At 35.6% G+C, this 15,668-nt stretch overlaps 1 protein-coding gene and 1 pseudogene across 2 annotated transcripts; one reads left to right on the forward strand and one right to left on the reverse strand.

Moving 5' to 3' along the window:
• The first annotated feature begins 1,613 nt into the window (after positions 1 to 1,613).
• LOC112776906 (LEAF RUST 10 DISEASE-RESISTANCE LOCUS RECEPTOR-LIKE PROTEIN KINASE-like 2.1) lies at positions 1,614 to 10,026 on the forward strand. 2 transcript variants are annotated; one of them, XM_025821179.3, is made up of 3 exons: positions 1,614 to 2,539; positions 8,299 to 8,352; positions 8,680 to 10,026. In XM_025821179.3, the coding sequence occupies exons 1-3, from the start codon at positions 1,750 to 1,752 to the stop codon at positions 9,726 to 9,728; spliced, it is 1,893 nt and encodes a 630-aa protein (XP_025676964.1). In that variant the 5' UTR covers positions 1,614 to 1,749; the 3' UTR covers positions 9,729 to 10,026. The 2 variants fall into 2 exon arrangements, with proteins under 2 accessions (XP_025676964.1, XP_025676965.1); XM_025821180.3 differs by having other exon boundaries at positions 8,305 to 8,352.
• A 320-nt stretch (positions 10,027 to 10,346) lies between these two features.
• Positions 10,347 to 11,486, reverse strand: LOC112776907 (rust resistance kinase Lr10-like; annotated as a pseudogene).
• Positions 11,487 to 15,668: the final 4,182 nt, after the last annotated feature.

Consider the following 15,668-nt stretch of genomic DNA (forward strand, 5'->3'; position numbering starts at 1 on the left):
ATTTAATAAGGGAGACATGTGACAATATAGTTGGCACTGGTCGGGCCAGCCAATAGTTAAATGAAGCATTTTCCAATTACTGTTACGAATATTTGTGCCACTTTAAACGTGCCCGGGGGCCCTCTGAAGTGGGTACTCATCCAACAACGCGCGTTCATAAAATGGAGCTGCTATGCTTGGAAGCAGATGCTTTAAGCAGAAGTGGATCAGGATCAACTCTTTTAATTTGACCTCTCCTCTAAATATAATATATTTTTCAACAGATATGAAAATAAAAATAATAACTATTTCGACATAAAAAAAATAATTTTATTATTAACGAATTATAATTTAAATGGTATAATTTTTTTGTATTCATTTAAAAAATTGTAAGTTCAAGTATTCCTATTTTTAATAATAAAAAAAAAAGGAAGTTTGAATCGTTTTAAAAATCAGGTCAGTTAACTAATAACATATTTCTATGCACCTATTTCTTTATTATTTCGTCCTTCAATTATTTGTTAAGGGAATCTTTGATTTTGACGCAACTATTATAGATGCTGAAAAATATTAAAAATTATTGCGATTAATAGTTTAAAACTTTACATATTCAACCTTTTAATCTTTTAATTACACGAAATTAATTCGTTTTAATTGTTCAATAAAATATTCAGAAATTGTATAACATGACAATATTATTTTAAAGTGAATATCTTACCTGACCTCTCACAATTATTTTAAAAGAATAACAAAAAAAAAAAAATCCAATTCGGTTCTGATCTTTTTTTTGGACTGATTAGCTTTTATACATAAAAAAAAAATAACATTAATTTTTTTGACACCGGAACTTAGTTATTCTTTCGAAATAATTATCAGCGACTAGATTGAATTTTTTTATTAAAGACTTCGTTGTCTTTCGAAATAATTATTAAGACGGTTTTGAATTTTTTTCCTTTTTTATTTCTTCTATTCTTTAAACTTACACATTAAATTATCATCTCGACCTTTTTTTTTTCTTTTTCTTTCTCCGCCTCTTACTCTTACTCTTACTTCTTATCTTCTTCAATTTCTTGATGTTTTTTGTTTAAATATTATGAATAAACATAAAAATATCTTTAGTTTATCTTAGTCTTATTTTAGCCAATTTTACCTTAATTTTTTCTTGAATGTAAGCGAGCTATTTTGAAGACTTGAATATTGTACCTTTCTATATAAAAAAATAGTTCTCAATTTAGTATAAATTTCTTTGCACTTAAAAAGTATAAATAATAATACTTAAAAAAATTCCTATTATTTTTTATATACACCTTATATATTTTTTTTCTAATGTAAAAGATAAATACTTTTATCTTTTTTCATTTCTTATCAATTATTTCAAATACAAAAATTAAAAAATATATAAACAATCTAATATAACATTCTTAAAATTCTATATACATCAATTTGAATTGGTCAAATAGTCAACTCATTCGTCAGCTTAAACAAATGTCGAGAGTTCGAATCCAACCTTATGCACCCTTAAATGAAGTTTTGATCCGTGACGAATTAATCATTTATCTATCACACTGAAAATATCGTGAACAAAAAAAAAAAATTTCCTCGGGGCCATGGCATTAGGTTAACACCAGAACATAGAATTACTCCAATATTGCTCTTGCAATTGCAGGTCAACCCCCCACCCCTCACATAATACAACTCTCTAGTCTCTACTCAATGATTCATACCCCTCCTCTCTAAATTAATAACTAACTTTATTTCCATATACAAGAAATGAACCAAGACATCATCACCTTCTTCTACTGTTGTGTTATCATTAACATCATCCTCTTGTGTGTGCTTAGCAGAACCAGTTTGTGCGCTTATGTGGATCCACACTACCTGGCATGTGAACCCCAAATATGCGGCAACCAATCCATAAGATACCCCTTCTACATCCAAGGCAAGCAGCAACCTTTCTGTGGCTACCCTGGTTTTGCCATCTCTTGTGCTGATGGTATTCATGGCTTCCCAACGCTCAATCTCTCCAATACTTCTTACATCATCCATCAAATATTCTACCACAACGAATCACTCAGAGTCTCCAATGCTGCCTTCTCATCAAATACTTCTTGTATTTCTGCTACACACAACCTCACCCTTCCTCCAACCAAGACCTTCAGTTTTCTTAATCGGAATCATAATAAGGACATCTTACTGTTCTTCGGATGTAATCTGTCATCCATGCCTAGAGAGTTGATAGATTACAGAATTGGGTGTTCTGAAGCGACCAACAAAACGGGTGGTTCGGTTCTGGCATTGTATAAGGACGATGTCAAAACAGTAAGATCGGTCTCCAAGAGTTGCGGGAGTGGCAGAAAGGTGGTGGATACGGTGGTGGAAGGGAGTGAAGGAAGAGGAGGGATGGAAGAGGAGCTGAGGAGAGGGTTCATGCTGAATTGGACAGCGGGTGATTGCAAGTTGTGCAATAGCACAGGAGGAAGGTGTGGCTTCGATTCAACTATATTCACATTCCAGTGTTACTGCACTGATCGAATTCATGCTTTCAAATGTGATATTATAGGTTTGTGTCTCTATCTCTTCTCTTCTTTTGCTCACTATAATTATTTACTTGCTGTATCTTGAGTTTTCATTGTTAGTAGTTATAGCCATACTCCATTTGCTTAGAGACCCACATACAAGTCTGTCTCTCTTTTCTTACATCTACAACGTAAGAGCTGGTCACGCTAAATTTTAAAAAATTATATTTAATGATATTTGTATAATTTTTTGGAGTGTTTGAGAATGTTTTAGATAATTTTGGAACGTTTTAAAATATCTTAGAAGATTCCAAAATATTCTGAAAGATTCTAGAAGACTCTAGAAGATCATAAAATAATCTAGAAAAGTGTGGATGTATATAAAAGTATGAATAGTAGTATGAAATAATTTAGAAATATTTAAAAAAATGTATGTGGAAAGATAGATATTTGTAGTGAATGTTCTAGGTGATCAATCTTAACTACTGGTTAAATTTAATCCTAACCATTTATTGATGAGGTGAACGACTATAAATAGAGGTGAAAGTTAGAGTTTGGGTGTGTGAGTCATTTGTAATAAACACTTGAGTAATAAAATATTCTTTCCACAAAAACTTTATTCCTCTTGTGTTTTCTTGTGTTCTTAGCTTTCTTTTTAAATACTGAGAGTTAGGCTGATTTGGTCTTAACTCAAAAAGTTGAATAAGTCCGAGTGTTGGTACGGTAGGATTGAAGTGTGTCCAAGGCCGTGACAATTTGACATCAAAATAAGGTTCGAGAGGGAACACAAGTAGTTTGTGGGTATGATTTCTAGTGAAACCATGGAGTATGTTAAGTTTCAAAGGGGAAGGGATGCTATTCCTTTTCAATGGAAAGGCAAGAATACCCGTTCTTCAAGTGAGCCTAAAGGTAAGGACTCTAACTTCTTAGAAGAGAGAATTTCTATATTGGAGAATATTCTATCCTCTATGGATGAGCGCTTCCAAAGAATAGAACATGACAAGGAGATTCTCGAGATTCACGTGTTAGGAGAACTAGATGCTTTCAAGGAAAGCATGTTCTAAATCGAAGAGACGCTTGAAAATTCCTTGAAACTATTTGAAAAAATTCGAGTTTGGTTCGAGGAGGCAAAATCTCGACCAACCATTATAAGGGAGACGACAAAGATTGATCTCCCAAATCCAAAGGAGTTCAAGAACGTGGGGGATGTTCGAGATGTAGAGAACTTCTTATGGTAAATGGAGAGATACTTTGAAGGATAAGGGGTGGTCGAAGAAGCAATAAAGATACGCACTACAGCTCTCTACCTTTCTGATAATGCTACTTTATGGTGGAGGAGAAAATGCGTAGATATGAAGAAGAATACTTGCAACATAGTCACGTGAAAAGATTTCAAAAGGGAGTTGAAAAGACAATTCTTACCTGAGAATGTGGCTTATAAAGCAAGGAAGAAGTTGAGGGAGTTGAAGCACAAGAGTACGATTAGCGATTACGTAAAGAAGTTCACTACTCTCACGCTTCAAATCCCCAACTTAGTATTAGAGGATGCATTGTTCTTCTTCATTAATGGACTCCAGCCTTGGACAAAGCAAGAACTACAAAGAAAGAATGTTAAAGATGTCGATGAAGTCATCGTGGTGCCCGAATCACTCAATAAGTATCATAAGAGATACTTTAAACCCAAGCCTTCCTCCAAACCTAGTTCTACTAAAGGTGGGGGAGATAAGGGAAAGAGTTTCTCAACCAAGAAGGAAGGGAAATACTCTTCAAAGAAAGAGTACGAGGAAAAAAAAAGACTTTCATACCTAAAGGAGGATGTTTTGTGTGTAAGGGACCATGCCAAATGAAGAATTGTCCCAAGCTAGGGACTCTGACATCTATCGCCGAGGAACGAGAGGCTCAATTTCAAGTAACTAAGTGTGTTGGATCTATCCAACTCATGAATGCTATGAAGGGTAAAGAGGCAAACACTGCAGAAAAGAAAGATTTGATGTATATCAAAGCATTTATCAATAAAAAACCCATTATGGCTATAATCGACACTGATGCTACACACAATTTCATCACCTCTGATGAAGGAAAGAAGCTTGGATTGAAGATCACCGAAAAGAATGACTGGTTCAAACCCATGAATACCAAGGGTAAACCCCTTAAGAGAGTAGCAAAAGGGGGTTGAGATGACTCTTGGTTCTTAAAAAGGTCTTATGGATTTTTCAGTAGCACCCATGGACGATTTCAAAATAGTCTTCGGGTTCGATTTGCAAAGGAAGACAAATATAATACCTACGCCATACTACGATATAGTATGCGTCATGGAGAAAGGGTCTCCATGCATGGTCCCTACATTCTCTAAAGCTAGAGGACTACTGGTGTTTTCTGCTATGCAACTTAAGAAAGGGTTCAAAAAGGGAGAGATTACATATTTGGCTCTATTATAAGAGGAGTCAACATCTGAAAGAGAAGACGTTCCTCCAGAAATCAAGGAAGTCCTTAAAGAAAATAAGGATGTGATGCCTTCTGAGTTGCCAAAACAACTACCACCTAGGAGGAAGGTGGACCACAAGATTGAATTGGAGTAAGAAGTAAAGCCGTCTGACTCAGCACCTTATAGGATGGCACTGCCAGAACTTGAGGAGTTGAAGAAGCTACTCAAAAATTTGCTAGATGCTGGATTCATTCATCCATCGAAGGCATCCTATGGCGCCCCAGTCTTGTTCCAAAAGAAGCATGATGGTTTGTTGAGATTATGAATCGACTATCGAGCACTTAACAAGATAACACCATCAAGAAAAAATACCCTATTCCTTTGATATCTGATTTGTTTTATCAACTTGGTAGAGTTAAGTGGTTCTCAAAGTTGGGTTTGAGGTTAGGATATCACCAAGTAAGGATTGCCGATGGTGATGATCTTAACACCACGTGTGTCACGAGGTATAAATCATATAAGTGGATGCCTTTTGCCTTAATCAATACTCCTGCGACCTTTTGTACCTTGATGAACGAGATCTTTCATCCTTATCTTGATATGTTTGTAGTGATCTACTTGGATGATATTGTTGTCTATAACAATACCTTGGAAGAACATGTAGAACACTTACGAACCGTGTTCAATGTCTTATGAGATAATAACCTATATGTAAAGAAGGAAAAGTGTCCCTTTGTAAGGAACGAAGTCTACTTCTTGAGACACATCATTAAAGATGGAACTCTCTACATAGATCAAGAAAAGGTAAAGGCTATCAAAGAGTGGGAGCCGCCAAACAAGATATCTGAATTGAGTTCATTCCTTGGGTTTGCTAATTACTCTCGGAGGTTTATCAAGGGATACTCCGCCAAAGCTGCATCATTAACTGATCTTCTAAAAAATATCACTATTGGAAATGGTCAAAGGAGTGTCAAAAGGCTTTTGATAAGTTGAAGGCTGCTATCACAGAAGGACCAGTACTAGCACTGTCCGACTACTTAAATGTGTTTAAAGTCCACACTGATGCTTTTGAGTACGCTATTGGAGGGGTTCTGATGCAAAAAGGACATTATATTGTCTTTGAAAGTCACAAATTGAATGATACAAAGAGGCTATACACTGTCCAAGAGAAGGAGATGACCGCGGTGGTGCATTGTTTGAGAACTTAGCGTCATTACTTGCTTAGCTCACACTTCATCATCAAGACAGACAATGTGTCTACAAGTTATTTCCAAACTCAGAAGAAGTTAGGCCCTAAACAAGCAAGGTGGCAAGTTTTTTTAATCTGAGTTTGATTTTCAAATTTGAATACAAAGTCTGGTAAAACTAATGTGGTAGCAGATGCGCTAAGCTGCAAGGCTGAGTTGGCAGCCATTTCCATGGTCAAAGGAAATATTTTACATACCAACAAAGAAGGGTTGCATCATGATCCATAAGTCAAGAAATTGGTGGAATTAGCTAGATAAGGTAAGACTAAACGATTTTGGCTAGAAGACGACATTCTCTACACTAAAGGAAGAAGACTATACGTCCCTAAGTGAAAAAATCTAAAGAGAAAGCTAGTGAAGAAATGCCATGATACCAAATGAGCTGGTCATTAAGGCTAACAAAGGACCTTGCCATTTATTGAATCTTCCTATTATTGGCCTCAAATGAGGGATGAAGTGGAGAGTTATGTAAAGACTTTCTTGTGTGCTAACAATATAAGATTGAAAATAAGACACCAAGTAGATTGTTGGAACCTCTGCCGCAGCCAGAGCGACCATAGAAAATTGTGTCTTTGGATTTCATCTCTAGCTTACTGAAATTCGAGGAGTTTGGATTTATTCTCTAGGTAGTGGATCGATTTTTGAAGTATGCTACCTTTATACCTGCCCCTACTGACTACACTGCAGAGGAAGCAACACGACTATTCTTCAAGACGGTAGTGAAGTATTGGGAATTACCTAACAGTATAGTTAGTGATCGAGATCCATGCTTCACAAGACGACTATGAACAGGGCTGTTCAAACTCCTTGGGTCGGCTTCATTTCTCAACAAGCTTCTATCCTCAAACCGATGGGCAGATTGAGAGAATGAATGCCTTACTCGAGTGTTACTTGAGGCATTTTATAAACGCTAATCAGAATGATTGGACAAAATACCTAGACATTGCTTAGTTCTCATACAATCTGCAAAGGAGCGAGTTCACAGGAAAGAGTCCATTCGAGATTGTGACTAAACAACAACCGCTTACACCACATTCTCTTTCTTCCTCTTACTCAGAGAAGAACCATGAAGCTTATCATATGATTAAATCATGGGAAGAACAAGCAGATGTCACTCGTTCTTATCTCAACAAAGATGCAAAGAGGATGAAAAAATGGCTAGATAAGAAGACGAGGCATGCAAGCTATCAAGTAGGAGACAATGTAATGATTAAACTTCTTCCATAACAATTCAAAGCCTTTCACAAGGTTCAAAAGGGTTTAATCCACAAATACGAAGGGTCATTTAAGATCATTGGACGTGTTGGGCAGATTGCTTACAAAGTACAAGTCCTTCCCTCTATAGAGATACACCCGATCTTCTATGTGAGTATGCCTAAATCATATCATGAAGACCAAGATGAACGAATAGAGGTGACTCGAGTCGTGCTTTGCTTGTGGTGATTAGATTTTTTGAAAAAGAAATCAAAGAGATTTTAGCTAATCGCGTCGTGCGACGAAGAGGAGTACCACCAAGTATCTAATACTTGATCAAGTGAAAATGACTTCTCATTACCGAAGCTAGCTGGGAAGCTCGTGAAGATTTGTGGCAATTCCAAAAACACCTAGAGTGTTATCATGAACAGAATGTGACGAGGACGCCTGCGCATTAGGTGGAGAAAAAATGTGGTAAGATAGATATTTGTAGTCTCAATTTGGACCGTTGATTAGATTTTAATATTAGCCATCTATTGAGGAGGTGGATGGCTATAAATAGGAGTGAGAGTTAGAATTTGGGTGTGTGAGTCATTTGTAACAAACACTTGAATAATAAAATATTCTTTCTACCAAAACTTCAATTCTTTTGTGTTTTCTTATGTTCTTAGCTTTCTTGCTAAATATTAAGAGTTAGGCTGTCTTTAACTCAAGAGGTTGAGTAAGTTCGAGTGGTGGCATGGTAGCATTAAAGTGTGTCCAAAGCCGTGAGATGGAGCATTGAAAAATGATATTTATACGTTTAAATGGATTTATGTACATGTATAAGTCATTATATGCTTCCACTTTTATCTTGAGATCACTAATCTTTTCTGAGTTTCTGCTTCTTGTCATTTGTGATTTGAAGCTAAATAGTGGCTTACTTTTCAACTTTCAGTTGCAGAACGTAGAAGCAACGCTTCCATGAAGATTGGACTTGCACTTGGACTAGGTAATGGGATAGATCGTCCATCATTTTTTAGTAGGGTAGCTTGCATTCCATATAACAATATAATAATCGTACATAATAAGTTCTTTTATCTTCGTAACTACCATGATTTTATCTATAATGTTATATCACCTCAAATTGCTATCGGTCTTATTATATTCTAAACCAAGACGGTGGATCTCTCTCTCTCTCTCTGCTATTTCTTGCATCTTAGGGATTATTGATCATTACTTTTTTGCCTCAAATGTATTAACTTAAAGATATCTAATATTAACTCTCTAATTTCTGAACATGGCATTCATTACTTTCTCAATTCGATGACCTCTGCAGCTGCTGCAGTTACTCTGCTGTTAGTAACGGTCACCCTCTACTACACACGATGGAAGAAGCAAAACCCGAAACACTTTCTGGTTGATGACTTTTTGGAGAAACATGGCCCCCTTCAAATAAGGAGATATACTTATTCAGAGATGAAGAAGGTGACCAACTCCTTCAGAGACAAACTAGGCCAAGGAGGGTTTGGCACTGTATACAAAGGACAATTGCAGGACGGACGCCATGTTGCAGTGAAGATCCTAAGTGAACTGAAAGGTGATGGTGAAGATTTCATCAATGAAGTTGCGAGTATGAGCAGAACTTCTCACGTTAACATTGTTGCTCTTCTTGGGTTCTGCTTTCAAGGTTCCAAACGAGCTTTGGTTTATGAATTTATGCCCAATGGATCGCTTGAGAAGTTAATCTATAAAGAAAATACTGTGATAGGGGATCACCAATTGGATTGTCAAACTTTATATGATATTGCAATTGGTGTTGCTCGAGGACTTGAGTATTTGCACACGGGCTGCAATACTAGAATCTTGCATTTTGACATAAAGCCCCATAACATTCTCTTAGATGAAAATTTTTGTCCCAAAATTTCAGATTTTGGACTTGCAAAAGTTTGCACTAGAAAAGAAAGTATTGTATCAATATTTGGTGCTAGAGGAACTGCAGGCTATATTGCTCCAGAGGTATTTTCTAGGAATTTTGGTGCAGTATCTCACAAGTCAGATGTTTATAGTTATGGAATGATGGTTTTAGAAATGGTTGGACGAAGAAGGAATATCAAAGTTGAAGTTGATGCATCTAGTGAGTTATATTTCCCTCATTGGATATATAATCGCCTTGTGTCAAATCAAGAACTTGGTTTGCGAAGTATAAGAAATGAGTGTGAAAATAAGATGGTAAAAAAGATGACTATAGTGAGCTTATGGTGCATTCAAGCCAATCCTTCAATTCGACCATCAATAAGTAAAGCGGTGGAAATGCTGGAAGGAAGAGCTGAATTGTTGCAAGTGCCACCTAAACCATTTTGGTTTTCTCCTTCAACATCTCCCTGAATTTTAAAAACGTTGTAGTTTTGTGTTGCAGGCTTGTAATATGTTGCTTTTTTTTTTGTCATATGTAACGTTCTTTTTCTTCTTATATAGTAATTTTCTGGGAGGTAGTAATTGTTTCTAGTTATTATAAAGCAAACTCGAGATTTTAAGATCATGAGTGATAGTTGATTGATTTGTTTGCTAATGCTCTGGAACGATTTTAAGTCACATATCCGAAAGTTTGTAGAATTTACTTTAACTGCTCATCAAGTCTATGATTTGATATCAATAATATGGCTAGCTAGCACCTTGTACCTCATATACTACTATAAGATGTATAGTATCCAATAGAAGTTTCATATATCGGTTAAGACTTTCTTTAAGTCTTCAAACTCCACAAAGAGAGGTGATGTATTCTCTTAAATTGAATTGATAACAAAAAGGAATGAATTATAAAAGCTGGCGAGAGAGGGAGAAAGAGAGAGAGAGAGAGAGCGAAAAGGGGGGGGGGGGGGGGGGGGGGAGTGTCTTTATAAAGGTTAGAAGGATTAATAAGAATGGCAGTATACCCTCTTGGTTACCACCATATTCTGATACATTGTCTTTACTAATAACATATAAACTACAATGATTCAAAATTCAGGGAGAGGTTGAAGGAGAAAACCAATATGGTTTAGGAGGCAATGGCAACAACTCATCTCTTCCTTCCAACGTTTCCACCAACTGATTGATGGTCGAGTTGAAGGGTTGGTTTGAATGCACCACAAACTCGTTATTATCATCTTTCTAACCATGTCATTATCACATTCATTTCTTATATTTTGCAGACCAAGCTCTTGATTTGACACAAGTCTATTGTATATCCAATAACGAAAAAATATCTCACTCAATGCATCAACTTCAGCATTGATATTCTTTCTTCTTCCAACCATTTCTAAGACCATCATTCCATAACTGTAGACATCCGACTTATGTGATACCGCACCAAAATTTTTGGAAAATACCTCAGGGCTATATAACCTGTATTTTCTCCAGCACCAAATATTGATACAATACTTTCCTTTCTAGTGCAAACTTTTGCAAGTCCAAAGTCTGAAATTTTGGGCAGCAATTTTCATCTAATAGAATGTTATGAGGCTTTATTGTCAAAATGCAAGATTCTAGTATTGCAGCCTGTGTGCAAATATTCAAGTTCTCGAGCAACACCAATTGCAATATCATATAAAGTTTGGCAATCCAATTGGTGATCTCCTATCACAGTATGTTCTTCATAGATTAACTTCTCAAGCGATCCATTGGGCATAAAGTCATAAACCAAAGCTCGTTTGGAACCTTGAAAGCAGAAGCCAAGAAGAGCCACAATGTTAACGTGAGAAGTTCTGCTCATACTCGCAACTTCATTGATGAAATCTTTACCGTCACCTTTCAGTTCACTTAGGATCTTCACTGAAACATGGCGTCCGTCCTGCAATTGTCCTTTGTATACACTGCCAAATCCTCCTTGGCCTAGTTTGTCTCTGAAAGAGTTGGTCACCTTCTTCATCTCTGAATAAGTATATCTCCTTATTTGAAGGGGCCCATGTTTCTCCAAAAAGGCATCAACCACCAGCATCTGTTTAGGATTTTCCTTCTTCCATCTTGTGTAGTAGATCGTGACCATTACTACTAGCACTAGAACTGTAGCAACTGCAAAGAGAGGAAATGGAAGGTTAGGAATAGTAAATTATGTTTTTCTGGTCTCAGAATAGAGACATAGAAGACGATGTTTAATTGATAAAAGTAGAATGGCTCATTAAATTTGACACACTGATAAAGTTCGATAGTGAGGATTATTATGTTCGATACATTACTAGTCCTAGTCCCATCTTCACGATCCAACTAATATGACCTGCGTCTAGCAAAGTTGAAAATGAAGCAATTATTTATTTTTGTAACAAATCAATAGATAGATGAATTGATTTACTCCGTTTGAACTTCTAAGATACCTGTGACGCAAAGGAAGTTTCCTTGGGTGTCAAGTTGGCAGTGTCCTCTTCTGTGATCATTACAGTTTCTACAATCACTAGATAATTGTACTTCCATCTGGATCACATCAGACACAAATGAGAAAGGGTGGCTACTATTTGTTTCGTCTTTTAATGCAAAATGAAACCTGGAACATGCTGCTAAAGTGAGGAGAATCTCCGTCACTTGGAAGGCCATCATAGTAGATGTGGTAGTTAGGGCAGTTTGTATAGTTAAAAAATGACTGAGGAAGGGTCAGATTATTGGGAGGGCATCTGAATACTGTTGTATTGAATTTGGCGTATGCATAACCTAAGGGAGAGCTGGGCATGTGAGGTAAACTCAAATTGTTGCTGAAAGCTATGCAACGCTGCGCTTGTAATTGGGCTTTCAAAGAGTTACGTAGAAGCACATCGGTGATCGCTATGGTATGAGACTCTATGTATACAACAACAAACCTTCCATTTGGTTTGTTGTTTAATACTATGTGTTGAATTTGAAAACTAAAATAATTGATGATTAACAAACATTATTATTGGAGTTGAAAGTTAAATGGTATGTATGATTAGTTTGTTAATTGTACAGAAAGTTAAACTAATCAATACTGGCCCAATAAGCAAGCTAACAAAGCCCAACAATGATTCAGATTCATAATCGATCATCATTTATGATTTAAAGAAAGTGTTACTGATCTCCAAACACAAGAAAGAAGAAAAGAATCCTGGCTGGCCCAAAAACAAGTATATCACACTTTAAAAGTTCAATTGGTAATTCAAGTCCATTCACTCATTTGATGACTAACTAAGAAATGAAAATCTATTTTTATCTGAACCAAATCAAAGCTACCGAACCAAACTTTCTATTCTCTCTTTTCTCTCACCCACCCACTTACAAAAGTTCAGAATAAAAGCAAGAAAAGAAGAAGTTCTGATTAGGGCTCAAATTAAGATGTAAAAATGGTTATCTAATCTAAGCAAAAAGAAGAAGGTCAAACAAGTTAGGATTTCAAGCAAATATCACATCCTACGGCTACATCAGAGAAAGTTTCTTTATTTGTGCTTCATTAAAAATTGTTGAAGAAAACCTTTTTTCTGCATGCACCAAATGAAAAAACCAATTCAAATGGAGGTTATGGAGCTTCACAACAAATCAATGGTAAAAAAAAGCTACTTTGAGCAAACGCACAAATAAAAGACTCAGATTTGTAAAGCAATATGATAAATGATGAAAGAGAAGATAAAAGGTATGGATACATAAATGGTTCAAAATTACTGCTGCTACTCTATCTCTCTTTTGCGCTGCTGCTGCTATTGATATAGGAAAAGAAGAAGTTAACATTGTTCAAATCCAATATTCAAGCGTTGGAAACTTTACTCCTCTATTAAAAGGGTAAACGGCCAAAGATTGATTCAAGAAGTGAGAGTATAAAGTTTGGATATCCATAGCTTACAAAGCTATACATTATTTTTCTTCATGGTTCTCTGTTGAATATTCAGTTTTCTCAGTTTATCTTTCTTTGTTTCAATGAAAAAAGACATTAATGTAAGGAATTAAGAAATTCAGTTTTCTCAGTTTATCTTTCTTTATTTCAATGAAAAAATGCATTAATATAAGGAATTAAGAAAAAGTCATCGAATGAAAAAAGCCAAAAAAGAGTTAGACTTTAAGAAAAGTCAAATGTTTATTTCAGATATCCTTTGTATATTTTTCTGTTTTGTATTCATGATTATGAGGGGATTCTCTTACAAAGTTGGGTGAGCACTTAGTGGTTGAAAATCTAGGGAGTGAACCTAGTTAAATCTGGATTGGGTAGAAGTTGGATTTGTCCTAGATAGGATTAGGTTGAATCTTAGAAAAATTAGTGTTTATAATTTTTAAAATATAGTGAAAATTCTACTACTGTTGTGGAGAATACTAGATGTAGGTCACATTGTACTAAGTGGTTGAACCAGGATATATGGCAGTGTGATTTTCTCTTCTCTACTCTCTTCTGATTTTCTGCAATAAGAGACAAAATAAAATTGTCTCCTGAAATATCTTATAATTCAGTATTCACTGCTATCCTCAAGCTACAAAGTTGCTCTGTTCCAGAAGGTTCATGTAGAGACAAACTAAAATTGTCTACTGAATTTTTACTTTGCAATCTAAACAGCAACTAAGTTCTCATTCAAATCAGAAGTTGAACTAAAAGAATCACAAAGGAAGTCATAAATTCAATCCCTCTTCTTTAGGTCATTCACAAATCTTCAATTGATATCAAAGTGCAGTTGACCCATACTGTTAATTTGGATAGAACATTAATAAAAACTCTCTTTTGTGATTGGGTCACTGAAGTAAGATTCTCTGCTTATTGGTGTGGGTGAACTGATAGAGACGGTTGCCCATTGGCCCGATAGGTGCAATTGATGGGTGATATAGTGGGATAACTATGATCAGCTTCACTATGACTTGCTAGGCATTTGGATTGTTATCATGGCAGCCGTGTATGGCCAAACGCCACAATGAGGGCGTTTTGAATATGTGAAAGGGAACCTGATGCTGCCAAGTTTTTCACACTCAAAAGAGGTTGGACACTTTTCACTGCTCTCAACTATCACATGAACCACAAACACAAACTGACACATAATCAGAGTTTTCAACAGAAAAAGGGGAGCCATTTGGAAAGTAGGCAAGATACTATGAGGTCATTTAGCTGCAAGGATTGTGATGCATATACTAATTACATTACCTGGTGTTGGCTAAAAACAATTTAAATTTGATGATGAACAAGTCGAAGATATTTGTCTGAATTATGTTGAAAAGGTGCTCAAGGTGATTGAAGAAAAATCATCAATGAGCAAGCTAGGTTGATCGAAGATGCATATCGAAAATGAGGATATATGATCGAAGCAACAGGGAGATCAGTAATCGAGACAGTTGAAGACGGTTATCACACTATTATTGTGGCAGAAACAGTTATGTTTAATTCCTTTGTATGTGGAGCACGTGAAGGAATTTTGATTGGTTGAAAATGGCTATACATAGACATAGCTTTGAAAGAATAAGGGTTGGAATTCGTTTTCAAAAAATACTATCGTACATTCATATTTTCAACAACTTTCTGAGTCTGCAAAGAGTTTTCTTTTCCGTAAAATTCTTTCCATGTCTTTAATATTTCTTTTAAATTTCTTGTAATCTTTCTCTTTCTGTAAATTTACTTTTTTACAAAGTTTTTTCTTTTCTTTCTTTTAACATTCCTGTATTTGTATTTGAATTTCAAAATCCTTTGATCCTATCGAAGGCGTTTTATTGTTTCTCTTTATTTTCGAAATAATTTTCTTTGTTTTAAGCAATTTCAGTTTTAAGTTTTTTATCTCCTTTTACATTTCAAATTTTTTCTTGTCATTCTAATTAAGTGATAGAATCTTTGGTGCACATTCGAAAACTGGTACTTATAATAGGAATAAGTTTCACTCCCAAATCATTAGATATCAAACCAACCCAGATTTACTAAAAATTTGTATAATACCTGCATATATAGAAAGAATATTGTGATATCATGATTTGAGGTTGTTGACACCCCAAGTGGACTTGGAAATCAAACTTTGTCCTAGGTACAAGAATTCTACTTGACCCTCAACTGTTGTGGGACTACACACATATAATAATTTGAGACTAAAGGTGAGACTTATCATAGTTTCAGTTAAATTTTAATTTTGTAAGCATAGTAGCAAACACTTTATACAGGGTGACCAATAATACATGCTCTGGATCGAGTATATAGTAGCATTACTTCAAGAATTCTTTGCAACAATTCCGTTAAGCGTACGTCGATGTTGTAATCACTGTTGACTTGGAGCTAGTCTTTTATAGAGTAACATATTCCAATGTTTGTGGAATTTTGAATCCACCAGGACCACCCACTGAATTGAATAGTTTTATTCTCTGTATACAATTAGCCTTTATTATTACTAGTGA

This window comes from Arachis hypogaea, chromosome 19 (assembly GCF_003086295.3).
Source record: "Arachis hypogaea cultivar Tifrunner chromosome 19, arahy.Tifrunner.gnm2.J5K5, whole genome shotgun sequence".
NCBI lineage: Eukaryota > Viridiplantae > Streptophyta > Magnoliopsida > Fabales > Fabaceae > Arachis > Arachis hypogaea.